Consider the following 27,928-nt stretch of genomic DNA (forward strand, 5'->3'; position numbering starts at 1 on the left):
CAGATCAGTTTGTATTTCATAAATATGCAGTGAAGAGAAATTAGTGGTAAGATACCAGTGTAATGTTAATTTTTGCTACCGGTAGAAAAATATGACATTTATAAATGTAAAATGTTGCTACCTTGTCAAAATCTGATACCTATACCAGGATTTCCTCTGTAGCTATAAACATTTATTTTTTTGGTCTAGTTAAAACAATCCAATAATTAATCTGTGGTTATATAGAGAATAGTTTTAAAAGATTCTAAAAATGATATAGCAGAATTAAAATAATGTAATAATTATACTATATTTCCTGGCGAATCACACCTACGGTTTGTTATTTAATATCTTCACTCGTAAAATACACTTAACAACACATTTACCGATTTAAGAAACAAGACTGGTGGTCATGAGAGTAAAATAAAATACATTTTTACAATTGTTTCAGAACTTGTATTTCCATAAATCAGAAGCGGTTCTGAAAGTCGCAAGCTGATGACGTTTATCTGTTATTAACTGTGCATTTCCGGTTACAGGGTACCTCCGTGCGCGTGTGTTCAGTGTGAGTTGACAATCTGTAGTTTTTTAATCGATATTTCTCATCAGATCGTAAATGGATGAGATATGTTCCACGGGCCAGGTGTCGTTATCAGCGATGCTGGTAACGACTGATCTGGTGACTCCTGCGTCTCCCAATTCCAGCATCAAACCACCCGCAAACCAGGCGTCTCAGGCTCGGGGGAAGAAGCGGCCGGCGAGTCCTGCAAACAACAACGTTGGAGCGGCTGCAGCTTTCTTCAACAAGAAGAAAAAACTCACATTTACTACGGCTAGCACTGAGGTGCAGCAGGTACAGTACGCTTGCCTTTCAGAGAGCGTTCTCAAGATAAAGTTGTTGTGATATTGCCGCCAGTTCCTGATTCACCTTCAACGATTTCAGAGGCTTGTGTACATAGAGATTGTATTAGCCAGTGGAATAGCCCCACATATCGCCTACATCATGTCCTTGCTATATTCCCCCATGAAACCCCCTGATTTAGAACGTATTTTTTATTTTATTATTATTATTATTTGTTTATTTAGCAGACGCCTTTATCCAAGGCGACTTACAGAGACTAGGGTGTGTGAACTATGCATCAGCTGCAGAGTCACTTACAATTAAATCTCACCCGAAAGACGGAGCACAAGGAGGTTAAGTGACTTGCTCAGGGTCACACAATGAGTCAGTGGCTGAGGTGGGATTTGAACCGGGGACCTCCTGGTTACAAGCCTATTTCTTTAACCACTGGACCGCACAGCCTCCTTTTTATTTATTTATTTATTTATTTATTTCAAGCAGATCTTTTAAGTTATCGCAATTGTTTTATGGCATATAATGTGATTGAGCCAGTATTGGTCGACCCAAACGCCGCCCGCACTGTTGAATGTTCCCGGTGTTACGATGAGTCCTGTACCCCCTTGATATGGTGCATCCCCGAGCAATCAGCAACATTTCGCGCTTGTGCAGATCTCTCTAGATTGATTTGGAGCATGCGCATATTTCTTTAATAGAAGTCTGCGTGTGTGTGGCCGTGAACGCGCATTTTCTCCACTATTGCTGTTTTTACGAAAACTGTAGTAATGTTGCTCAGTTACCCGAGCTACTTCGAGTCTTATTTCACGATGTATTTCTTTTACTGCGGTTTTATTTTAATAATGCAAACGTACAATTTAAAACACACACAGCAGCATATAATAATATTTAAAGGGAATCATACTTTTTAAAAAGCTGTAAATGTTAAGAAATTCATTATTTGGGAAAAATACAAATTGTAAAGCAGTAAAAAATAAAGAAATGCTGCGATATTAAATCATGTTTTGTTTTTCACAGCACCAGAGAAGCTGAAATATTTCGTATCCCCAGCCTTAAAGGTTTTCTGAACGTAATAGGATTTTCTAGTACTATACCAGATGAGTTCATGGGGGTCCAGTTATGGTCATACAGGTCATTTGTATTCTCTAGGGGTACCCCCATATTTTATTACATGGGGGAAGCCTTTCCAAATGCAATAGGATCCTAAGTTTGTACCTGATGTGTTCAGGGGGTCTAGACATGCTCATACAGGTAATTTCTATAGAGGGGACACCCCCCTTATGTACCAACTATAATATTTGGCATCCCCCCCCCCCCTTGAGAACACAGGGGATGCCACATTTTATAGTATACCAGCTATAATATTTGGCATCTCTTAAGGGGGATGGCAAATATTATAGCTGGTATACTATAATATTTGGCGTCCCATCTTCTCAAAGGTAAAATTAAACTGACAGGGGACGCCAAATATCATTTGGGAAACATAAAAAATGTAAAGCAGAAAAAATTAAAGAAATGCTGAGATATTAAATCATGTTTTGTTTTTCACAGGCAGGGAAGCTGAAATATTTGTATTCCCTGCCATAGTTTCTAAATGCAGTTGGATTCCAGTATTAGATTACAAATGCTTTTTGTAAGCAATACACAAGATAGCTTCTCAATCTAACAAAATCTAAGTTAGCATATATAATGAGTAAATCATGGTTAATGTGCAGAAATCAAGCATACTAGTGGGGGTGAAACTTTAATACTGGGGTGAGTTAATTAGTTGTGTTATCAGAACTAGACACTTACTTAATGTGTATACTTTTTATCTATTATTTAATGGGGGACCAAATTCTATAGCACAAAAGTTGTAATATTTAACACACCTTTAACTTTCTTCTTTACTGAAAAGTTCTTAAAACTTCATCATTTATTATTTGACGTGGCTGAAGTTGGCTTCTTATTCGCTTCATATTCAGTCTAAGTGTGAAATGCAATTCTCATACTTGCATAATTAGCAAGTGTTGGGCCACTTATTTCTCTGCTGGTACACAAAGGGGGGTGTCCCCTCTATAGAAATTACCTGTATGAGCATGTCTAGACCCCCTGAACACATCAGGTACAAACTTAGAATCCTATTGCATTTAGAAAGGCTTCAACAGGTGATACGGAATATTTCAGCTGAAAAATATGGTATCCCCCATGTAATAAAATATGGGGGTACCCCTAGAGAATACAAATGACCTGTATGACCAAAACTGGACCCCCTGAACTCATCTGGTATAGTACTAGAAAATCCTATTACGTTCAGAAAACCTTTAAGGTTGGGGATACGAAATATTTCAGCTTCTCTGGTGCTGTGAAAAACAAAACATGATTTAATATCGCAGCATTTCTTTATTTCTTACTGCTTTACAATTTGTATTTTTCCCAAATAATGAATTTCTTAACATTTACAGCATTGCAGCTTTTTAAAAAGTATGATTCCCTTTAAATTTCTATTAACGATTCCTTTTTCTTTTATAACTTGGTGATAAAATATTGTTATATGCTGCTGCTGTGTGTGTTTTAAATTGTACATTTGCATTATTAAAATAAAACCGCAGTAAAAGAAATAAAATAAATACATCGTTAAATAAGACTCGAAGTAGCTCGGGTAGTTGAGCAACATTACTACCGTTTTTGTAAGCACAGCAATAGTGGAGAAAATGGACGTTCACGGCCACACACACGCAGACTTCTATTAAAGAAATATGCGCATACTCCAAACCAATCTAGAGAGATCTGCACAAGCGCGAAATGTTGGTGATTGCTCGGGGATGCACCATATCAAGGGGGTACAGGACTCATCGTAACACCGGCCTAACGTCTTTATCACTACAACAAAATGCTTCAAATTAATAATGCTGTAAAGTGTCTGTGCTTCTGTAACTGGGATCTGTATCCCTGATAATTTGTGTGTGGTGATTGGGGATGGGACGTGTGTTGCTCATTTGGTCACATAAATGCAGTGACAGCCTTTGGTATTTGTATTTGCTGTGTAGTGCCACTGAGATGCAACATAGGGATCTCATTTAAAGGGAATTCAGATGTTAGAATATGGTCTTTTTTTTAATAATCTAAACAGTGGCTGATTCACATATCGTCACACTAGAACTTGTATTTACCTATATACTGTATCTGACATCTCAATCCTATTATTTACTGATGTGAAGATAATTTACTCAGGTTTGAGGATTAAAATGAATGGCAGTATCTCGATCTGTCTCTTATGATAAAAAAAAAAGTTGAAAATGCCTCTTGTCTCTTAGATTTAGTAATCATGCTGTGGGTAGACAGTCATCCTTGACTAGAAAGTAAATTGGCTTCTCTGTCTGTCAACCAGCACCTACCTAATTATCAGAAGACTGAGTGTGGCTGATGGTGAAGGCTGTGGGATAAGTCCCTTTTTTCTCTCACCTTCTGTCTTCTGTGATAAATTCGGAGTTAGAAATTCTGGATTATTTCACTGACAGAATTCTCAGCAGCATTCTCTTTCTTTCATTATCTTCCATTGTTTCGGTTATTGACATTAACGATTTTAAATTCCACTTTCTTTCGGTAAAATGTGGGTGCCTGCCCCTCTCAAGCATCAGTAGGTCAGCATTTCAAGTTTTATTGAATAAGTGCAGGGTTTTATTTAATGGTGTGTTTGAATAGATTTTTGTATTGATCACAAAGCATTGTGCTGTAAAAGCATCAGTGCACTTGAGTTTGACAGCTCAAGTCAATATTTTATTTTTGAAGCTTAAACTCATGAAAGGGAATTATCAAACTGAATGGTGAAAGCACAGTGAAAGTCCTGCTGAATTGAATGTGTGTCACTTATGTCAACACTTTAACTGAACACGCATTGAATTATTTTGCTTGTAATAGTGTCCCTTTTAGCAAAGTTATTGCAAATCATTTTTCAATGTTATTTATTTTTTCCCAGCTGCCATTGACTGTGGATCCATCTGGAGAAATTAAAACTATGGCTGCAGATCCCAGCACAGCACCAGTTGAACCAACAGCCAAACCACAATCTTTCAAGGACCCAAACTTTGTAGTAAGTACACTACTTAGCAGTATTATTATTATTATTATTTTATTTCTTAGCAGACGCCCTTATCCAGGGCGACATACAGTCGTAGACAAAAATACATTTCAAGAATCAGTACAAGTATTAATACAATTAAGAGCAAGATAAAATACAATCACTTTGGTTCTAGCAAGTACAAGTAAATGACAAAATACGATTCAATAACGGAGCAGATAACAGTGTCAGTGTTAGTTACATCAGGATATAATTAAATACAAAATACTACAGATTAAATGTCACTTGACAGATTACAGTACTCTAAAGTACAGGGTTAAATGCAGTAAAATAGGGAGCAGATAAGAGCAAGTAAAGTGCATTTAAGGAAGAGTGATAAGTGTCCAGATGGAAAAGAGCAGTTTCTACAGGTGCTGTCTGAAGAGGTGAGTCTTGAGGAGGCGCCAGAAGATGGTCAGGGACTGGACAGTCCTGACATCTGTAGGTAGGTCATTCCACCACTGCGGGGCGAGGGTGGAGAAGGAGCGGGCTCTAGAGGCAGGGGAGCATAGAGGAGGTAGAGCCAGTCTTCTAGTGCAGGAGGAGCGGAGAGGTCGAGTGGGGGTTTAGGGAGAGATGAGGGTCTGGAGGTAACGGTGCAGTCCGATCAAGGCATCTGTAGGCGAGTACAAGAGTCTTGAACTGTATGCGAGTGGTAATCGGGAGCCAGTTGAGTGAGCTAAGCAGTGGAGTTGCGTGGTTGAAGCGAGGCAGAGAGAACACCAGGCGAGCAGCTGAGTTCTGGGTGAGCTGGAGCGGATGGGTGGCGGACGCAGGGAGGCCAGCCAGGAGGGAGTTGCAGTAGTCTAGGCGGGAGAGTACCAGGGCCTGGACCAGGAGCTGGGAGGTGTAGTTGGTGAGGAAGAGTCGGATTCTTCGTATGTTGCTCAGGAAGAATCGGCGAGTGCGTGCCAGAGTGGAGATGTGCTGGGAATAAGAGAGGCAGGGGTCCAGGGTGACTCTGAGGTTCTTAGCTGAGGAGGAGGAAGAGAGTGTGGTAGATTCCAGAGGACAAGCGATAGAGAGATCAGAGGAGGGGGAGGAGGAGGAGGGAAAGAAAAGGAGGTCAGATTTAGAGAGGTTGTTTGAGGTGATGCGAGTGCATCCAGGAGGAGATAGCAGACAGACAGGTAGAGATACAGGAGGGGATGGTGGAGTCAGAGGTGGGGAAGGAAAGGAAAATCTGAGTATCATCAGCATAGAAATGGTATGAGAAACCATAGGATGCGATGAGGGGGCCCAGGGAGCGGGTGTAGAGAGAGAACAGGAGAAGACCCAAGACTGACCCTTGGGGGAATCCTGTTGAGAGAGGGCGAGGTGTGGAGGTTGCTCCACGCCAGGTTACCTGGTAAGTGCGGTTGGAGAGGTAGAAGGAGAACCAGGCCAGAGCAGTGCCAGAGATTCCCAGGTCAGCGAGAGAGGATAGTAGAATAGAGTGATCACAAGTGTCAAAGGCAGCTGAGATGTTGAGGAGAATTAGTAAAGAGGAGAGAGAGGCAGGTCGGGCAGAGTTTAGTGAGTTGGTGACAGACAGGAGGGCTGTTTCAGTGGAGTGAGCAGAGCGGAAGCCAGATTGGAGAGGGTCAGGCAGAGTGGTTGGACAGGAAAGCAGAGAGCTGGCAGTGTACAGCCCGTTTTGGAGAGGAAGGGTAGGAGGGAGACAGGACGGTAGCTCTGGAGGGAGGTGGGGTCGAGGGTAGGATTTTTGAGGAGGGGAGTGATAGAGGCTTGTTTGAAGGCAGAGGGAAAGAGATCAGAAAGGAGAGAGGTGTTGAGAAGGGAGGAGATGAAGGGAAGTAGAGCAGGAGCAGCAGCTTGAAAGAGCTGAGTGGGGAGGGGGTCCTGGGCACATGTGATGGGTTTGTGACCCCGGAACAGGGAGGAGAGGTCAGAGTCTGAGAGGGGAGAGAAGATGGAGAAGGAGGGTAAGTTAGTAGAGGATGCAGTGGGTGTAGGGGTTGGAGCGGGGAAAAGTGTTAGAGTTTACGGAGATTTTAGAAGAGAAGAAAGGGACAAAGTCATGACAGGAGATAGAGAGGGGGAGGGGGAGGGAGGAGAAGGTAGAGAATAGTTTACGTGGGTTGTTAGTGGAGGTTTGGATTATAGATTGGAAATAAGAACATTTAGCAGAGGAGAGAGTAGAGAAGGAGGAGAGGAGAGAGCGGTAGAGGTCTAGGGCAGCAGGGAGTTTGGTTCTCTTCCATTTCTTTTCAGCAGATCGCAGTAATAACCAGTGCACACATACACAGATTCAATATTTTTGTTTAAAATCAAGATTTTATAGGATTATAGCCAAACGCAATCCAAAATGTCTATTGTATGATTGGAGTGGATGATAATAGTTTGAATGTTGGTGCTAAATCAAGGAAGTGAATGTGTTCACTGTGTAGAGTGACAAATGGAGGAACACGGTCAGCAGATAAGGTTTCCCAGTACCATAAAAATAACATTAGAACAAGGCAAGTTCAAGCTTTTCCCCTCCAGCATTATTTACTATCTTTGTAAACTTGTGTTACGTATTTATTTTTTGAGAACAATAAATTGCCCACACTGGCATTGTGATTAGTTACTCATCCAACAATATATGCATGCTTTATCATCCCCTGATGCAGAACTATTACTGTGTCGCTTACCTAAATGAAGTACTCCAAAAAAACTATAAAACTAATTTAAGAAACGGTACTCCGGACTATTGCAAATACCATATAAACCCAGGGAGAATTAAAAACTGTTTAAATCTTATTTGAAGCTGCTTGCTCTTTTAAGAATATTTTATTTTACTCCCATCAGTGGCTTTTTATCTGAAAACTTGATGTATTTATTATTATTATTATTATTATTATTTATTTCTTAGCAGACGCCCTTATCCAGGGCGACTTACAATCGTAAGCAAAAACATTTCAAGCGTTACAATACAAGTAATACAATAAGATCTTGTTTATCTTGTTTGGTACACCACAGTGTAACCATTAATTAGCCAGTCCCCCTGCTACACTCTGCCCCTAATGGATTTATGCAAACAATTTTGATCAAAATTATATTGTTTACTTATCATTACTTGCTCATCCCTAAGAGCTATATATTTTTATTAACATTAACTGCACTCAGTCTGCATTCATTAAGTAGTCAACGCTCCAACTCTTTCCTGATTGCCCTTTCTGTAAATGTTTAAGTATTGAATTGAAATATCATGTAAATTGATTCAACTAAAATGCATGTGATCACTAATACGTGGTGATATTTAATGGTTACAGGAATCCACACAATTGAGTTACAGTAGTAGCTATTTTTAAAGCTGCAGTGTCTTGCACCCTTTTCAGTTTTGTACTAAAATCATATTCCTTGATGTCCTGCTTCTTACATTTTTCCATAGTTTAGCATTCTGTGTGCTCTGCATTCCCGTAAGGCAGATTGTTTACATATTCCAAAATTAGCTTCAACTGCAGGGACATAAGCTCCATTGGACATACTTGCTACCAGAGAACTCTATAACCCTAAAAGGGCATTTTTCTTTTCTTGGAGTAAATATAGGGAGGTTCTAAAGGGTACTTCGCTTGACCAGATCACAGATACCCTGGGGTGTCAGCGTATGACATTAATATACTAGTAGAGTGTGGCCTCTTTAATTTGCTATCGGAGTTGTACCTCAAAGAAACCGGCAATTGAAATCACATTATTACTGGGGAGAACTGTATACAAATGAGTTCTTTTTTGGTTCATGTGTTCGACAAGGTGTCTCATAAGTCAGGCAAACAATATTGCAGCAAAGATGGACAATGTGGTAAGTGCACTGCATATTTTGAAAAGCTCAGTGTCTGTGTGATTTGTGTCAGCACTTAGACTTTGTAAGCAATTGTAAATGAAGCCCATTCTGTTCAAATGTTTATTTATTCATGTCATTTCGATTGTAGTATCTGTATATAAACGCTTAGCTTCGGTTGCACTTTTTTATGTAGGCAATATAAACCTGTTTATTAAAAAAAATGTTGATACTTCTTTACATTGTTTCAGTTGTATAGTTTTGTATGTATATGATATACCTGTATGTACACAGATTTATTCTCAAATTTGTTTATTTAATTTGTTACCATTTTTTGAGGATGCATATTATGTAATATGTCTATATATTAGGGATGCACCGAATCCAAGTTTTTGGGATTTGGTCAAATACCGAATCCATCTCAAAAGATTCGGCCGAATACTGAATCTACAAAAACTGTCAAGAAAAACTGAAGGAAACTGTTGAATGAAAAGCAGACTGGCAGCTACTAACAAGGGACATGCACAATCTATAGTTTTGAGCCTTTTAGTTAATAGTATTTTTATTACCGAATGGAAATATATCCTTGAATAAGATTTAAGTTTGAAACGTACACAATTTCCACTAGCCCCCTCCCCCCACAACAGAAACGTCAAAATACAGAATTGTTTACTTTACCTTTACAAGAAAGGAGAGACACATCTTTGCCATAACCCACTATTTTCTTTAATTACGTTTCAACCTGTGTCACCTGAACTGAGACTGAGAGCTATGAGGAAAACATTACCGTGGTGAGTGACCTGAATGATCTCCCTGTGAAATAAAACCCACGTTGATTTAAATGCACTGTGTGTGTAACACATATCAAATAGGCTCTGAAACAGTTTAAAAATTATTTTAATAAAACACAGCAGTTCCCGAATGGTTCAGCTTGTATGGGCACATTGCAATAACGTAAAATGTAATTTACTAAAGCATATTGTTCAGCAATGTCTTGCACATCTGACAGTTGTAAAGTTACAAAAATATATATATTTCAGTGTACCGTTTTTTATTATTTTTTTTATACCTCAGTATCATCTCTAGAACACGTTTGACAGACAAAGCAACAAAGCACAAAAGTCTACAACAGTTTGCCGTTACTGTTTACTGCATAACTTTACTCCATGAAAAGTCTGATGTGACTGTGCTGTTGCATACGGGGGTATGTTTGCATTCAGCAGCTGCATGATGTGTTTAGTGCGTGCGCCACCAGTAATTTAGGGAATCGAGAGCTGCGACAGAGTTCATCAAACGTGTTCTTGTTATTAAATACAACAGTTACGTTCAGTACCGGATTCGTGTGGATGTGACCATGACCAGTTGCTAGGAGTTTGAACAATCAGGTCCCTGGTAAAGCTGCAATGAACTGTTCACATTTATCACAGCATGAATAAGTCACACCAAAGTCTGTAGGCTTACTGGCTCCTCATCATTTAAATAATATATTTTATTGAAGTTAGTTCTGAAACCCAGGACTGGTTGACATTTCACACAGCCTCCTATGTATGCAGTGGTTTTAAAATTAGCAAAGACAGCAAACTCACTTTTCACCTGAGCCCGATTTGCTGTTTTTATTTATTCATTTTTTTTCTCTGTCTGTGCAGCACTCTGGGATTGGAGGTGCAGCCGCCGGGAAGAAGAACAGGACCTGGAAGAACCTGAAACAAATCCTCACTGCCGAGAGGGCATTGCCATGGCAACTAAACGATCCGAACTGTAAGCCGCTTACAGACTCTTGCTTGGATAGTGTTCACTTAATCCACTCATCTGTAGATAAGTACATTCTCAGATAATTGGTCTCAGCTGGTGGTGTTTGACTGGCCGTCAAGTGCTTAACCAGGGTGCAACACCCTGTCCGCATACAGGAAGCACAGGCCTGTTTGAAAGCCACAGTCTCCCAAAAATCCTCTGCAGTCGAACACTTTAATATAAGTCCTTGATTTAATACTCTGTTTTATTGTATTATTGAAGAAATAAGCTTATCCCAAGTTTAACACTGACTTGCTAAAATAATTACATCTCTTTAAAAAGATTGGTAAGGGGTTAACCCTGCTCTTTCAAACTGAAAAAAGCAAGCTGCTTAATAAATGCATGAATACCAGCTACAGTTGGAACAGCTAATTGACCATCCTTCAATCTAACATTTCAGCCTGTATTTGCAGGAACCCTATGATCCTTCCCACAGCTTTCTCCCCCTCTCTCTGTCTCTTTAAATTATATACTGGGTAGGCTTGATTCTTAGTGAAACAAAAAGACTGGACTGCAGATAGAATAACTCGTTTTTTATAATACGATTTCAAAACCGACCCAATGAATATTTATATGCAATTCGTTCATAGCGCATATCTCTCGTCGAGACTTGCTGGAGGCTTCTAGAATTAGGATTTATCATTAGGGTATTTTCCCTGCAGGCAGTAACCACGGTGGGGAGAGACAACAGACACATTGACCCAAGCCTCTGCAACTCAGACACCCAGGGAGGATTATTAGAATACAGGCTTGAAACAGGGCAAATAGTGGACTCAGACCCGCCTGTGTACTACAAATCTGGTATCTGAGAATAAAGAAAACTGGATAGTTGTAATGTACAGTAGAACCCCTTGTATTCTCCAACCTCAACCACCAACAAAAAAGAAATCTCATCTCGATTCAATTTTACATTTTTCTACATCCCCATGTTGTTCTACAGTACAGTATATAATTTTTTTTTTTTTTATACTTGCTGTTGTATAGATCCTTAGAAAATTACAAAACCTTTCCGTTCTATAAACCTCATTCTAAGTGCAACTTTTTTTTTCCCTTCAAATTCCAGACTATAATATTGATGCCCCTCCCTCCTTCAAACCAACTAAGAAGTACTCAGATATTTCTGGACTTCCTGTGAGTACAACTTTCAATTTTACATGATTTTTTTTTACCATATCCCCTGTGTTTTTTGTCTTCATCGGCTGAATACAAAAACAAACAGTGCTTTAAGAAGCTGATAAACAGACAAGTAGTCTTTTAAACAAAATTCCAGAATGTTGATGTTGATGATGATGATGATGACTTCAGAATAGAATGTTCATTCCAAATGGCTCCAAAGTGCCTAGTTTGAAAATAAGTTCACATTCCTTTTGTTTCCGGACAGCATTAGTTCCATAGCATTGAACCATCCCACAAATTGTAATGTCTTCTATAGTGTGGTCATTTCTGTTAATGTCTGGTGACAGGAAAGGTAGAGGTGTTAATTCGTATACTTCTCAGATGTTCCATGAAGCGATCAGCCAAGCGTTGTTTTGTTTCAGCAATATATAGCTTGTTACATTTGATGCAGCCAATGCAAAAAAAAAATATATATATATATATATATATATATATATATATATATATATATATATATATATATATATATATATAAATATAAAAAATAGGGTGCTGTGTGGTCCAGTGGTTAAAGAAAAGGGCTTGTAACCAGGAGGTCCCCGGTTCAAATCCCACCTCAGCCACTGACTCATTGTGTGACTCTGAGCAAGTCACTTAACCTCCTTGTGCTCGGTCTTTTAGGTGAGACGTAGTTGTAAGTGACTCTGCAGCTGATGCATAATTCACACACCCTAGTCTTTGTAAGTTGCCTTGGATAAAGGCGTCTGCTAAATAAACAAATAATATACTTTAGAGCTGGATGAGACTGGTCAATAAAATGTATGAAATCCATTAAATCTTCATTAGTGTTATCTGAGATACCAAATATGTCGTTAATGTATCTAAGATATAAAATGAGTGTATGTCTCTTGTACTGTTGAAAAACTTTATTTTCAATCCATCCCATAAAAAGACAGGCATAAGAGGGCCCCATTTTTGTTCCCATACTGACACCTCTAACTTGTTTATAAAAGTCTCCATTAAAGGAGAAACAATTCAAAGAAAGGACGAGTTGGGCTAGTTGCAAAAGAATATCGGTTGCAGGTTCTTTTCCTGTCCGTTTATCAAAAGTATTTTAGTGCTTGTAAACCGTCACTGTTGGGGATAACTGTAGAGGCTTTTGACATCCATTGAGAAGAGAGTTTTATTTTCATTGTTACCATTTAAAGAAAAATGATCTATTATTTGCCAAAAATGGTTTGACTCTTTAACGTATGAAGGTAGAGATTCCACAATGGGTCTGAAGACATCTTCAAGAAACTTGGAAATTATTTCAGTGGGGCAGGAACATGCTGATACAATATATATATAATATATATATATATATATATATATATATATATATATATATATATATATATATATATATATATATATATATACAGTACTGTGCAAAAGTTTTAGGCAGGTGTGAAAAAATGCTGTAAAGTAAGAATGCTTTCAAAAATAGACATGTTAATAGATTATATTTATCAATTAACTAAATGCAAAGTGAGTGAACAGAAGAAAAATCTAAATCAAATCCATATTTGGTGTGACTACCCTTTGCCTTCAAAACAGCATCAATTCTTCTAGGTACACTTGCACAAAGTCAGAGATTTTGTAGGCATATAGTCAGGTGTATGATTAAACAATTATACCAAACAGGTGCTAATGATCAGGAGGAATAAAACTGGGTGAGGAACAGCCAAACTCAGCTAACAAGGTGAGGTTGCTGAAGACAGTTTACTGTCAAAAGTCATACACCATGGCAAGACTGAGCACAGCAACAAGAGACAAGGTATTTATACTGCATCAGCAAGGTCTCTCCCAGGCAGAAATTTCAAGGCAGACAGGGGTTTCTAGATGTGCTGTCCAAGCTCTTTTGAAGAAGCACAAAGAAACGGGCAACGTTGAGGACCGTAGACGCAGTGGTCGGCCAAGGAAACTTACTGCAGCAGATGAAAGACACATCATGCTTAGTTCCCTTCGCAATCGGAAGATGTCCAGCAGTGCCATCAGCTCAGAATTGGCAGAAAACAGTGGGACCCTGGTACACCCATCTACTGTCCGGAGAAGTCTGGTCAGAAGTGGCCTTCATGGAAGACTTGCGGCCAAAAAGCCATACCTCCGACGTGGAAACAAGGCCAAGCGACTCAACTATGCACGAAAACACAGGAACTGGGGTGCAGAAAAATGGCAGCAGGTGCTCTGGCCTGATGAGTCAAAATTTGAAATATTTGGCTGTAGCAGAAGGCAGTTTGTTTGCCGAAGGGCTGGAGAGCGGTACACGAATGAGTGTCTGCAGGCAACAGTGAAGCATGGTGGAGGTTCCTTGCAAGTTTGGGGCTGCATTTCTGCAAATGGAGTTGGGGATTTGGTCAGAATTAATGGTCTCCTCAATGCTGAGAAGTACAGGCAGATACTTATCCATCATGCAATACCATCAGGGAGGCATCTGATTGGCCCCATATTTATTCTGCAGCATGACAACGACCCCAAACATACAGCGAAAGTCATTAAGAACTATCTTCAGCGTAAAGAAGAACAAGGAGTCCTGGAAGTGATGGTATGGCCCCCACAGAGCCCTGATCTCAACATCATCGAGTCTGTCTGGGATTACATGAAGAGAGAGAAGCAACTGAGGCTGCCTAAATCCACAGAAGAACTGTGGTTAGTTCTCCAAGATGTTTGGGCCAACCTACCTGCCGAGTTCCTTCAAAAACTGTGTGCAAGTGTACCTAGAAGAATTGATGCTGTTTTGAAGGCAAAAGGTGGTCACACCAAATATTGATTTGATGTAGATTTTTCTTCTGTTCACTCACTTTGCATTTTGTTAATTGATAAATATAAACTATTAAGATGTCTATTTTTGAAAGCATTCTTTCTTTACAGCATTTTTTCACACCTGCCTAAAACTTTTGCACAGTACTGTATATATATAAAAATTGGATTGAACAGCCTTCTGTATTCCATTCAAATCATTTAATAGCGTGAGTTTTCAACTCTGCTAGCCTTACTTACTCTACATTTTATATAGACAGAGTTGAGAGGAATGATGGTCACAATTTTATTTCAGTGGAGCGAGGAAGTCCCAGTACCTAGGATTGTTTTCCACCACGTCCAGGTCCATCCCAAGTTAAATTGTCTGTCGCGCAGTAGCTCAGAATCCGCTTGAAGCAGGTAGTCTCATGCAGATTAGTTTCTTTACAGGCGGAGGCAAGTTTACTCCCAAGTGTTGCCATGGTGGTTTGAGGTGAAAACTTGGATAGTCATTAGTCATTTAAATATAGAAGGAAATGGCTTCTCATAAAAGTTTTGTCAGGCAAGAGAAATTGTATTGAACGTGGTTAACTAATGAAAGGATGAATCGTGAAAAGGAATGATAATGCTGGTTGGAAATTTTATTAAGAGCGAGTGCCGTTTTATTTCTAATGAAATTTGGTAGTTGCATAAAACTACAAACGTAGTAGCAGTATATCTGTTTATCAACCGTGATAAGATTGTGTGATTAATGCCATAAGCTGACATTGACAGCATTGCTCATTCGAGAGAGAACACCCCTACAGAAAGAGGAGTAGTCCACCATTTGTGGAATGTGAATTGAGTTCTGTGTAGGTCATGGACAATTTAAGCTGGGCCAATAATAGGCAGATTTAGAGACAAATGGTAATAACTCAACATTGGAGCATCCAAGAACCGCTTAGAATAATTGCAAACATCATAAACCAGTAAGGGGAAATAGATAAAAAGGATCATTGGAAGGTACTTGCTCTTTAAGTGAACAATGAGTGCTTGTGGAGCCAAACCCCCTGTTGATAACATGTTGCTGTATTGATTGACTTCACAGGCCAATTACACAGACCCCCAGAGCAAGCTGAGGTTCAGCACTGCGGAAGAGTTCTCCTACATCAGGATGCTCCCTGCTGATGTTGTGACTGGATACCTCACTTTACGGAAGGCAACGTGCATCGTCCCGTGATCGGGGCAGGACAGTTCATCCACTGTCTTTTGAATATAAGAATATAAGAACATTAGAAAATGTACCAACAACAGAAGGACATTTGGTCCTTCAGTACGGTTCTTAGTAGATGACTGATCTCAAAACTTTGTCAAGGTCTTGAAGGATTCCAACTGTTCAAAATCTACATGGCTAGGTAACCCATTCCATTCCTTCGCCACTCTTTGTGAAGAAATGTCTCCTACCTTCTGCTGCCTTCTTAATTTCTAACTGTGTCCTCTTCTGGTTTCTGTGCTGTGGTTAAAGTATTGGTTAGGGTTAACTTTGTGGTTCAACTCCTTTCAAGTCCCACCTTAATTCTTAGTTCTACGCTGAATAGATTCTGTTACTTCAACATATATTTGTAGGTCTTTCCTTTAAGCTTTGGGATTAGTCTGGTCACTCTGCTTTGGACTCTCACCAAGGCCACAATATCATTTTGGTAATGTGACCAGAATTGAACACAATAAACAGAAGGCCACATTCTGGCCTTGTGTACAGCCAGCATAATCCAACTGCAGGAAACCTAATACAGAATACATTTTCCTGCTATGGGATATTAAGTCATTTGCTACCCAGCTTTAATTTTAGTAATTTGACTTTGAAGGCAAAATCGCTTTCTTTTCAGGGATGTTTGACTGATATAATATAAACTTTCCTATGTTATATAGCCTGCTTATTACTTTTAACAATGCTTTGTGCTTCAATGGGTACTACATTTTACATGGCTAATGAGGATTTCTGTTTCTAATGATTACTTGGTGTGTATATATATATATATATATATATATATATATATATATATATATATATATATATATAATTATATGTTTAGTGTAAGTATTTATCTTGACGGAAGCAATTGACAAAACCTTACCTCCGATATTCGTTTAGACAGGATTTGATGTTTGTAGGTGAAGATTTGACATCCCGAATTGACCTGCAAATAGTAATTCTGATGGCTGTAAAACATTTAGCAGGTTTGCATCTCATCATTTCTTTCAGTGAATAGTTTGCACACATTTTTTGGCCATTATTGTTTAATTTAATTTTTTGCTGACTTCCTCAAGTTGTTTCAATTTGTAAATTATGTAAATAACTAAAACTGTAATTATGAACTTACTTTGTTTTGTTTATTAAAATAAAAGTGAATTTATAGTTTTCTTTGTTGTTTTTTAATACAAACTTAATGCATATAAAAAGTTTATTACTGTATGTCTGGAAGGAAGGTGTTTCCTCCTTTTGTGTTTGATGATACATGTGATGGAGAAAGGGGTTCCAGTGTGGATGTAAAGTACTTGCAAAAGAAGAGCTGTGAACTCATGGTAAAAACATGTCTGAAGATGAAATAGCATCTATTCTTTTGTGTGTTTTAAGTTTAGAAATACTTGGGTTTTTATTCATCAAGAAGACAATGTTTTGACTTACAGCTGCTTTCACAGGCCACCTTGCCTAGTCTTAAACTATTTTTTTTTTTATTTAGTCACTTTTTTCTAAATAGACAAGGGGTTATTCAATCTAGGTTTTCCAGGTCCCGATTGTAACATTTCTGTAAAGAAGCTATTTTCCTCCAAAGGAGAAAAATTATTTGACGTTTATAATAAAACTGTTCTCTCGCTAATCATGCAAAGGTGAGTTGACTGGCACTCCCCCAAATTATAATTTTGTAATTGCTGTTTCATTTAAGCATTTTTACTGTAAGTTGTAACAACAAATGTCTATTGAGATCTTAAAAAATACAGACTCTTTTAAATAAAGATCTGATTTCTCCTGTTTTTTTTTTCCTTCTCAGTGTTAATGTGAACAAAAAGTATTTGATTTCCAGCTGAAGCATCTGAAATATTTGTGGATAATTTCTGACCTGTGTGTTTATGTTCACTTCTAAACTTAGTCCATTAAAATATATTTCAGCTACATTTCATGCCCTAGTGGATTAATCTGGTTGAAAGTCTTAAAAAAACAAACAAACATATAAATACTTAGATTGGCCTTTAGAGTGGTGCTCAGTCAAGCTAAACTTCGGGACGAGTCCTTGGCTGTTAACACTTTACCCTGAATTGAAAATGTAATGCAGTTATGTGTTGTAGTGGCCCTTCAAACGATAGGCAGCAGCAGATAAGGAAGCGATGTAAGCCATCCCATTAAGTTTTTATGGCTAGTTGAGGTTTGTGTTGTGATGATAGCAGCAGACAGGCAGTGCATAGAGGCCCAGATTTATAGAAGGATTGCGCATGTTTTACGACCATAAAACGGGCGTTGAGGGTTCTGAATTCTTGGATGGGATTTATAAAACACGCAATGGCATAAACACGCAATTAAAACATGATTTGCAGGGGTAATGTCTCTGCACTTTAGCCCTTGATGCATATGTAATTCTGGGGCGTTTCTGAATGAAACTGCTAAAATTGGGAGGAGATTTTGCAAATGAGGTCTATTAAATATTCCATCTAATTTATTAAAGCTGCCGGTAATTGCGGGCCTTGTATTTGCTTGATTATTTTAAGAACTCTGAAAAGCAAGCGTTAATTTGCCGCAGTCAAACAGTAGGCTATATAAAAGGCAAGGTGATGTGGAAGACTTGCCTGCAGTAAGAAGGAGACATCATTTTCAAGGACAAAGAAACATTTAATAACATTTTGTAAATTGCAGTTTATAATACTGTATTGTTTTGCAAACTCCAATTTTCAGTACATGTTTTATAGCTTACATGACAAAAAAGAAAGTCTGCAAATAGAGAATATAGAATCCATGTAAAAAAAGGTTCTTAGAAGCACCTAAAAAGGTCTCCCCACAGTGGCAAAGCAAGGTTCTAACGAGAGCCTTTACTTCTTAGAGTGTAGGCATTATTATAAGAACGGTGGAGGAGATTAAGAAAAGATGGGATGATATTCCGAAGCGCACTCAAGAAAAAGTCTCATATAAATGTAATACAATGAGGGCTCATCCTCCACCATTATTTTAGTAATGTCTACAGAATTTATGTTTTGTAATATGGCATTTTGGTATTTAACAATACTAGTTCAAGCAGTATTGTTAAATTCGAGTTTGAAAGAAAACAGTAAAAAGAAAAAAAAGACAGGGCAGATGACACTTTTTTGTACCTAGAGCAAACACAGTACAGCTGGTTGTAGGCACATCTGAATAATGTAGCTATATTATAGACCATACAAATATGCTTTAAAATGATACATAGAGTCAGAAATACATTAGAAATAGGAGAGTTGTAACTGCATAAGAATTTAAGAAGATATAAGTCGTAGTTAAACTGAAGACTGTTCGTATGAAGCTGTATGGACTTATTGTTGTTGGACATATTGCTATAGAATGGAAGGATTTTACACCCATTTGACTGCCATGGATGTAAGTAAATAAAACGTATTGTTTCTGAAGTTTGAAAAGTCTGTACGCCTGGTATTATTCCATATGAAATAAGAAGTTGAACTAATATGCGAAGCACAGTAACTGGTTGATGCATCATAATGCATACGCAACCTAGACTACAAACTCTGGTGGTACATTTGTTTATTAAGAAACCACCACACATTCCATATATTTTATTCCTTTGTCCTGGTGATGTATTTCGAGCTTGTAACACATCTTCATGTTACAAGTACTGCTTGTACCATAATCTCCACTTCCATATTGGTAAATTTCAGTTTTCTTTTTTGCCAGCGCCAAAACCAAGCCTGGCTAGCCTTAAATTCAAACACCGGTCCTTTTAGTCGTTTTGCCAAGTCTTGTGCAGGATTGGGCCTGAAAGAGGTGTCCCCTGTACGCGTTGTTGTACAAACCAGCCATACAGTGCAGTATCGATGTCATCATTTTCGGCCATTCATGTTCGTTTTTCGTAATAAGCTTTCTTGCTGTCAACTTTATGAATGAATGCTCTGAGCTTTCCTTTCATCCAGACTCTCACCGTTGATTTGCCAACTTTTAAATCACATTTTTACTCGATCAATAGTTTTTTTTTATTTATTTATTTTTAATTTAGTCGTCGCCAATGGTTTTTACTCTAGTTTTCTCCCCAAGTTCGAATGCCCAATTATTATTTTTATCCCGGTTCACCACTGCAACCCCCCGGTGACTCGGGAAACGGGGGCTGAAACACGCGTCCTCCGAAACGTGTTCCTGCCAATCTGTCATTTTTCGCACTGTGGATCCACAGCGAAGCCACCAGACCTATAGTGTCAGAGGACAACAGAGATCTGAATGGCTCCACTGCAGACCCAGAGGTGCCGTATCATCCACAGGGGTTGCTGCGCTCGGTGAACCGTGGATTGCCCTGCCGACCTAAGCCCTCCCTACCAGAGAGAGAGAGAGAGAGAACTGTGATAGCTGTAGCTTAGGTGTGATATTATGTTTATTGTGAAGGGTTTGGGGTTTCTAGTGTTTTGTTAAAACTTTTGATTTGTTCCACTGTTTTGATTTTGTTTATTAAATAATAAAAGTGCGCAGAAAAGCACTTAACTGCAAGGTCTTGCGTCTGAGTACTATTTTCAAGGGTGCAGACCACATAAAGGAATCATAGATACATTAAGAGACATTGAAACCTGTAAAAGCACATGCAGAGTGTGCAACTATATCGATAAAGATAAAAAGAGAAATCGCAAATAAAGAAAAGAAATAGTCAGTCTTAAAAAATCCATCATGCAGGGATAGCAACCTTGTATATGGTATATTTTGCATAAAATGTAATAAAATATGTCGGAGAGACGAGTATATTATATAAAAGAATGCAGAACCACTTATCAAATATAAGAAATAGAAAAGTAAATGAACCAGTAGTTCAGCACTTTACAAGGAACAGACACACCATGGATGACCTAAAGTTTGTGGTTTTAGAAAATATCAGAATAAAAATAGAAGAATAAAAGAAAATACATGGATAAATAGACTAGATACCATGATGCCTGAAGGTTTCAATAGAAAGGAATAGTAGATCATTACATCATGAGCTATATAGTGAATGACATCACAAAGACATTAGATTTAAAGAGAAATAAATGTGTGGTTACCATGACATCAAAAGCCTATAAATACCTCCATGAACAAAATAATCATTAATGAGCTTACAGTAACACACAATTGAGCAATGTAAACTAGTTCAACATAGTACTGAACAATATTGTGATCCACTATGTAGAACCAACATTCTTGTGCATTTGAATATAAAACAATTCACAATGGTGTTGAAGGATATTGTACTCCAAATACGTAGTCGTTTGAAAAATAACGTTCTATTAAATGCAAATGAAGTCATTTAGGACTTGTTTTTTCAACAGAAAATCACACTTTGGTTATGACACCAATCTTAACATTTGACAATAGTCTGACTTTTACTGTAACATATTGTAGCCTGTATTATCATTGCAGTATAACAGTCAAACAATAGAAATAATGACGTGGGGAACATCCTGTCTTTATATAATATGCTTGCGTACAACATTCAGAAACTAGCGACACAAAAAAGTAACCAGAGGACTCTACTGAAATGTACCAGGAAAGCATTCTCTGATGACGCTGTGGCAGGTCCTTGGCCTCACCTGAATGAATGATGGGTGTGTCCAGACTAGCTGGTTATACAAGTTAAGCTGGCACCCCCTGCTTATAGCTGCTTTAGTAGAGAACATCTGTTTACTGAGCAGTGTCAATACATGCTTTATCTGTCAATTGTTTTAGTGCCAATACTCTCAGCATCTTCCATTCCAATTTTACTTGGTAATCGGAGATGAAATTTGTACCGTATTATAGTAATAACAGCATGATGTTCCTCTCCTAAAAAAGTATGCAAATGCTGCATTTGATTACTAATGAATGAATCGCACTTTTAATGCCTCATCTTCTGTATTTACAAAGGCTCTTGCGGATGCACGCTTTATCACTACGGTATTTTTTTTATCTAATTGATTCAATGTTTTCAGTTGGGATTCATGAATGGGAGAGCGCTCTTGGAGGGATGCTTTTGTATTTTTGTTTTTGGTGACTCCTACAAATGAGCATCCTAGCAATGCCACACCTCGCAGCTTTTTCTGTAACCTGCCAAGCGAGCAGTGGATCACAATTTGGCACGTTGTAATCCTTTTTTCAGTCATCTGAGAGGTTTTATCACATTTACAATTGAATCTGTAATATGTAAAAGAGAATAAGTCATGCCTCCTCATTGGGGCGGGGACCAGGTAAAAACAATCAAATGTATATGAATCTGCAAAGCACTTTCACAAATATTCCTAGATTATTATGCATTCTAACCCATGAGATACCACTTTTGACTTGTGCTCCTTTTCAAAATACAGATCAATTAAACTAAAAGGTATGTGGAAGTAGAAAGAGAGTTATTGAAACGCATTCTCCACAGTTCCAATTTTATGAGAAGAAGAAATAAATATTAAAGTAAATAGTATTTGCAAATAGAACAGCTGAATATTTTTGCAATGGCTCTTTTTCATCTCTGACTCAGTTAGTTTAATTTAGTTGAAAAGCACATGCAGAGGGACAGCTTTCAATTTGTCAGATGTAGCTGGACCCTGACATCGCTGGTGGCTATGGAAATCAGCCTGTAGACAGCTTCAGATGGCTGCTTCATTGTTCTGCTTCTTCAAACACCTGCTGTTCCAAACAAACACTGCTTCTTCAAACACCTGCTGTTGTTGGTACCAATGCCTTAAGATACCTTGGCTCATGCTGAGGCAGTTAGTTGTTAACACCATGTGGATTGTCAAAGTTACTTGTTTGGGTCATTTTGTATTGAACACCTGCTAGTCAATGACAGTCCTATGTGGTAACTGGTCCCCTAGCTCCTCCTACAACCTGCTGCAACTGCATTTTATTGATGAAAACAAAAATTGAAATGACATTAGGAAAAAAGGGATCACTTTATTTCAACATGCTGTTTCTGTTATAGTGTTAATTCTGATGATCTTGGATACTACATTTGTAAAATAAATATAAACAACATGTATATTAAAACTTGAGACAACTCGAAGCATATATATTAAACAGTCTAATGCAGTCGTTCTCAACCTCAGCCCTGCAGAGCGAACATATGCTACCCCTTCAAAGTCGTAATCCATGCTTGCATCCATTTTTAAAATTCCCCTTCATTGGAAAATCAATCATAGGATTCAACACATCTATGATTGATTTTCAGATTGCAATACAGTAGCAAACCCAGACTCAGATACTGCAGTTTAAAGCACAAATAAACACTGGAACAAAATAAAGGTTTAAACAAAAACACTCCCAAACTATTAAAAATAAATAAACCCCCAAAACCCCCCATGCTACGGCTACCCCAGTGTTTTCTTTCTCTTTTCTCTCTCACACTCTCTCAAACAAAGATTTCTCTCTTCCTTTTATACCATGTGGCCACATTGCAGACTTTTCCAATCACTCTCAATCACAATTAATTAAACAATCGCTCAATTAACTAGGTGGCTGTGCAAACGGTGGCCATCTTGGTTGCAGGCTGTACCTTCCCCAAGATGGCCACCAACTACCAATCCTTCACCCACACATGCACCCATGTACAGAGCCTGTGCTGTGTCACAATACCATATGGTAGTTCCATTAAAAGTGACATCACAAAGGAACATTAAAAAGGTAAACACTGGTGATAATAAAAATGTATATATTTTAATTGGAAAATAAAAATAATTACAGTGGAGATCATATTTTAATCAACTAGCAGTTAGTTACACAACTCCTGTTTGGAATGAACCAGCTTCAAACCTAGGACTCTGGAGGTGAAGCTCACGAGATGAAGGGGAAGTTACCCACTGTAAACCCTCATCCCCACGCCTGTTATAACCGACAGGATCTATATCATACAAATCTTGCAGCTCCACTAGGGAAATGTTCCTTCATTCGCACCATTGACAATCTTCAGATACAGTTCCGGTGGTTGGATCCTCAAACCCTCCCCTTACTGTAGATAACTACACAGTAATTCAGTTTTTGCAATTCTCTGTCTCGTTGTTGTACAGATTTCTCTTGAGGAGAGCTGCCATCAGTGAAGGCTGGTTCATAGTATCTGCAGAATTCTGTGTGGATCCAGTGCCTGCAGCCAGACAGCAGCTCAGGTTTGCACACTGTTCCCCATCTCTCAGCACAGCAGGCAGCCTGGTCTTGATTGCACCTCCTGTCCACTGCCAGATGGAACACGTCATCTAGTTTAGTAGATTCAGCAGTTATCTATCTGCTGTCTTAATTGCACACCGGTAGGGGATGTGAGCTGCTGGGATGAATCAAACACATTTCTCTCAAATGGTGCTGGAGAAGAATTTTTGCAGAGTTTGTTTTTTAACAGATTCCTGTTCTATTGGCATGCCACTGACACAATTGAATTATGTTATATCTCTTAAATCCCTCTTAAATCAATTGTTATGCAGTTTTGCTGTTGGTCTTCTGCCTTTTTCTGGCTTTATTGTCACATATACCTAAGAACCTCCATATGAAGTTGATGAAATGGCCAACTGATGTCAATTATCACAGTCAGGAATGGCCACCTTGCTATGATTTCAAAGTCTAAAAATGTCCATCAACTTTCAGCAGCTGTGGAGTGATCTTCAAACCCCAAGAAGAAAAAGCATGGGTATGATCATCTCAATGATAAATAGCAAGTGCTGTGTTGGCTGAAGCCCTTACAAACAATATGTACTGTTACTGAAGGACAATGATGAATCACCACTGAAAAAGTAGTTACACCTTTTTAGCCACACCTTATAGGCTGTTATTATCATTTCTTTGTAGGTTATGGCTCCATAGCTCAGGGGTTAGAGCACTGGTCTTGTAAACCAGGGGTCGTGAGTTCAAATCTCGCTGGGGCCTTCCTATGCTTTTTGATTTCTTAATGATTTTATTTTTTACATATTATATACTACTACAGTGTATTGCTCAAAAATCATAGTTTTGTTGGATTGCTAACATTTAAAAATTGTTTTGAGTACCTTTGGATACTTTAATAACTCTATAGTGTTGATCAAGCACATTTCAGTCATTCTATACATAGTCTTTGTTGCATAGTCTTATTCCATAGCTCAGGGCTTAGAGCACTAGCCTTGTAAACCAGGGCTTGCAAGTTTAAATCTCCATGGGGTCTGCCACTGGTTTGTCAAAAAAAAAATGTAATAATATATACAGTGAGCAGTACATGCCTAGAACTCAACACATGCTCATGACATACTGTGAACATGCTTGCTCCAGCTTGTACTGCTTGTATAAGGTGTTAACTCTCACAGGCACATGTGCAGCCAGTCTGGGAGTGAGGCCATTTCAAAAGTGTAAACATCAGTTAAACTAAAACAATGTTAACAGATACAAACAAATGACAAGAACAAGAAATACATTACTCTGTCAAGCAAAGGAGATGGTGAGTCGTTTTTAAGTTGTGTGAAAAGATTGGCCAGCTAAGGCCAGCTGTGTTAATATGTCTGTATGGCCCTAGCCCAAAGTTCTGTGCATCTCAGTACTGTACTGTCCTTGCAGTCTGAAGAGCACTGATGACTCATCTACCTCTTGTCAAGGTGTTGGCACCTTGAGTACACAGTAACCCGGATGACAGGAACTGTTCCTGAGGCACTTTCTTTATATAGCCATATTGTCATTTACTGTACAGGCATGGCTCCATAGCTCAGGGGTTAGAGCACTGGTCTTGTAAACCAGGGGTCGCGAGTTCAAATCTCGCTGGGGCCTTCCAACATTTTTTTTATTTCTTAATGATTAAATTTTTTTAATAACATATATACTACTACAAATCATAGTTTTGCTGGTTTGATAACATTTTTAAATTGTTTTGAATACTTCTGAATACTTCAATAACTCTCCAGTGTTGATCAAGCAGATTTCAGAGTTATCAAAAGTTAGAACAAAAAAGACATTACACTGTAAACAAAGAGAGATGGTGTGTATTATTCTATTTGTATGATTAGATTGGCAGCTGAGTCCCAAATACTGTAGGATTTCTTTCAAAGTTTGCTTGTGAACCGATCAATAAACTACGATGAAAACACCTAAATAGAATCATTGTGAAGCGTACTCCAACTTTATTATAACTTCTTTTAAAAACAGACAAAGGAGATGGAAGTTTCCAATTTCAAATGATTTATTTACTTAATCATTAATCCAAAGTTAACAAAAAAAACATATGTTGCACAGAAACCTATTTTAATTTTTTTTTTTTTTATGTTAATTATACATAAACTGGGCAGTATAAGAGAACAACGTCTTGGCTCCATTATACTTCTATAGGCTTTTTAAAAATAAATGTATTTCTTATTTAAATAAATTACACAGTAATTTTGTATGTGTAATTGTTAGTTACAGTAGTTGTAAAGGGACCAGTGTATAATTTTTTTTTTTAATGCAGAAGGCACTCTGAAATGAATCAATAGTGTAATGTTCAGTAGGTAGTGTGTCATTGTTAGCAATGGGAGTAGGGTTGGCTGGTTCTCCAGGGCTGATGTGTATACATCTTACCTGTTTACCTGTCGTGCCTGTGCAACACCTTAACTAGAAGTGTACTGTACAGAGGTCTCAATGTGCAGTTGTAAAAGAAAAACATGCCATAACAAACATGGATATTAGGTTTAAAAAGGAAATATTCCACCTTAGCAGTTTCTTCTTGGTCAGAGAATGTTACTGTCTGAAAGCGAGTCAGTCAACAGGGGGAAAAGGTTAATGACAGGAAAGAAGCAGCTAAAACTACTCTTCACACTCCATGACCAAGGAAGTGCAACTCTATCTGAAAGCATTATGACGCACAAGTCTGTGGGTCATTCAGCCAGATAAGAATTAAACAAAAGTGCATTAAAATGAATAGCATGAATTTTATATCATGACATGTGTCCAGGCACCACCTTTCCTTTGTTTCTCTCATTAACACTCAAGCAGTGTCATATACTGCATTTCCACAGATGGCGGTGCACCTGTGACCTTAAAAGTATACATTCAATTTCTGTCTGATAGTCTGAGGCCGCTTTCTTTTTGGATTAGCTTCAATTGTTTATTTATTTAATGAATTAATTAAATTGACCAACACAGTTCCTGTTCTTCAGAGAGGCACCTTCATGTAGTAGACTGCTTGAAAATACAGAATCAGAGATAAGGGGTTTGCTGGTTCTAAATAGCACATATCCACATTATTTACTTACATGGTAGGAGCATTTGCCATTGTAAAGATATGGCATGGTTAGACTGTGACTAATAGGATACATCATGCACATTTTCAGAATCTTACATTTTGTACCTGTTTATATCTCCTTATGTGTATTTGCGATAGTTCTCTATTGCCGTTTCTGCTAAAGTCAGTATTTACCAGGCTTACTAACTAATGTCCTTTTTCAACCTCTGAAAAGACTCCTAAAAGGCGAATTCCTAAGGTGTTTGTTTCTGTTCCAACCGAGAGCTTAAATAGAATATCTTTATTCAAAATGAGTTACAGATGCACACCTCTTGTGGTCGGTCAGTCTAACCACATTATTTCAGAACAATCTGCTTTTAGGTGTCTTTTCGGAAGACCTATTGGTTCGTAAGCCTAGCAAATAATGATCTATATGGGAACGACAATAGATATCCATAGAAAATGCACATAAACTGGTAAGAAATTCAATCTTATAAAACTAACGATGATGTAAGGAATCCCTTGGCAAATGCATACTGTAGGCATTGTCTTCCTTGCTCAGTGGTGCTATACAATTACTTTTCAGTCACACACCCTCAATTAAAAATACATAATGCACACCAAGCCTCCAGATTGCCTGTCGCCATAGAGCAAGGAAATAATGCAGATGTTGTCATTTATCAATTGAATCTGCTCCTGTGTCTTAACAGCATAGAAATATTTCTGTATAGTCGAAATATGTTTCCATAGACATATTTTATATATACTGTCCATAGACTTGGAAACGTGCAGCAGCCATTCTACTCAAACCTACTGCAATGGCTGGAGCAGCGATGCTCTGCACCAAAGTTGTTCTCCCTGTTCTGTTCTTCCCAGATCGGGGCTGATTTGGCAGCAAACCAGACTGAACTATCCAAAGCTGTCTGCTGTGACAAATGATCACCTGACTAGCACAAACTGGGGGGGCACTGCCATTGGATGTTCTGACCAGGGCACTTGGGGCATAAGGGGAATCAAGGAAAATGTGCACAAACACGAGCTGGTTATTTAAAAGCTGAGCTGGCACATTTGTTTATCAGGATCCCTACAATTGAATGATAGAAACAGTATAGAGAACTTGAGATGCTTCTTTAGTAGGTAACAGTTTGTTTGTTTTTTTCATAGATTGTGGTTTTTCCAACCTTATATCAATA

General features: G+C 38.3%; 1 protein-coding gene and 2 non-coding genes across 3 annotated transcripts; all 3 read left to right on the forward strand.

Annotated features, from left to right (window-relative positions):
- The first annotated feature begins 458 nt into the window (after positions 1–458).
- ino80c (INO80 complex subunit C) lies at positions 459–17,392 on the forward strand. Its single transcript, XM_034059045.3, has 5 exons — positions 459–832; positions 4,794–4,907; positions 10,341–10,452; positions 11,549–11,616; positions 15,470–17,392. Exons 1-5 carry the CDS (start codon positions 596–598, stop codon positions 15,599–15,601), a joined length of 663 nt encoding a protein of 220 aa, XP_033914936.3. The 5' UTR covers positions 459–595; the 3' UTR covers positions 15,602–17,392.
- Positions 17,393–24,372: 6,980 nt separating this feature from the next.
- Positions 24,373–24,445, forward strand: trnat-ugu (transfer RNA threonine (anticodon UGU)). Its single transcript has one exon. It is a non-coding gene; the product is annotated as a tRNA-Thr (tRNA).
- A 791-nt stretch (positions 24,446–25,236) lies between these two features.
- trnat-ugu (transfer RNA threonine (anticodon UGU)) lies at positions 25,237–25,309 on the forward strand. Its single transcript has one exon. It is a non-coding gene; the product is annotated as a tRNA-Thr (tRNA).
- Positions 25,310–27,928: the final 2,619 nt, after the last annotated feature.

The sequence above is a fragment of the Acipenser ruthenus genome, chromosome 3 (genome assembly GCF_902713425.1).
Source record: "Acipenser ruthenus chromosome 3, fAciRut3.2 maternal haplotype, whole genome shotgun sequence".
NCBI lineage: Eukaryota > Metazoa > Chordata > Actinopteri > Acipenseriformes > Acipenseridae > Acipenser > Acipenser ruthenus.

Excerpts from the sequence above, each read along its gene's own strand:
- ino80c (XM_034059045.3), top strand. The coding sequence starts at position 596 with ATGGATGAGATATGTTCCACGGGCCAGGTGTCGTTATCAGCGATGCTG. Across the intron at positions 833-4,793 it reads CTAGCACTGAGGTGCAGCAG|CTGCCATTGACTGTGGATCC; the intron begins GTACAGTACGCT and ends ATTTTTTCCCAG. Across the intron at positions 4,908-10,340 it reads TCAAGGACCCAAACTTTGTA|CACTCTGGGATTGGAGGTGC; the intron begins GTAAGTACACTA and ends CTGTCTGTGCAG.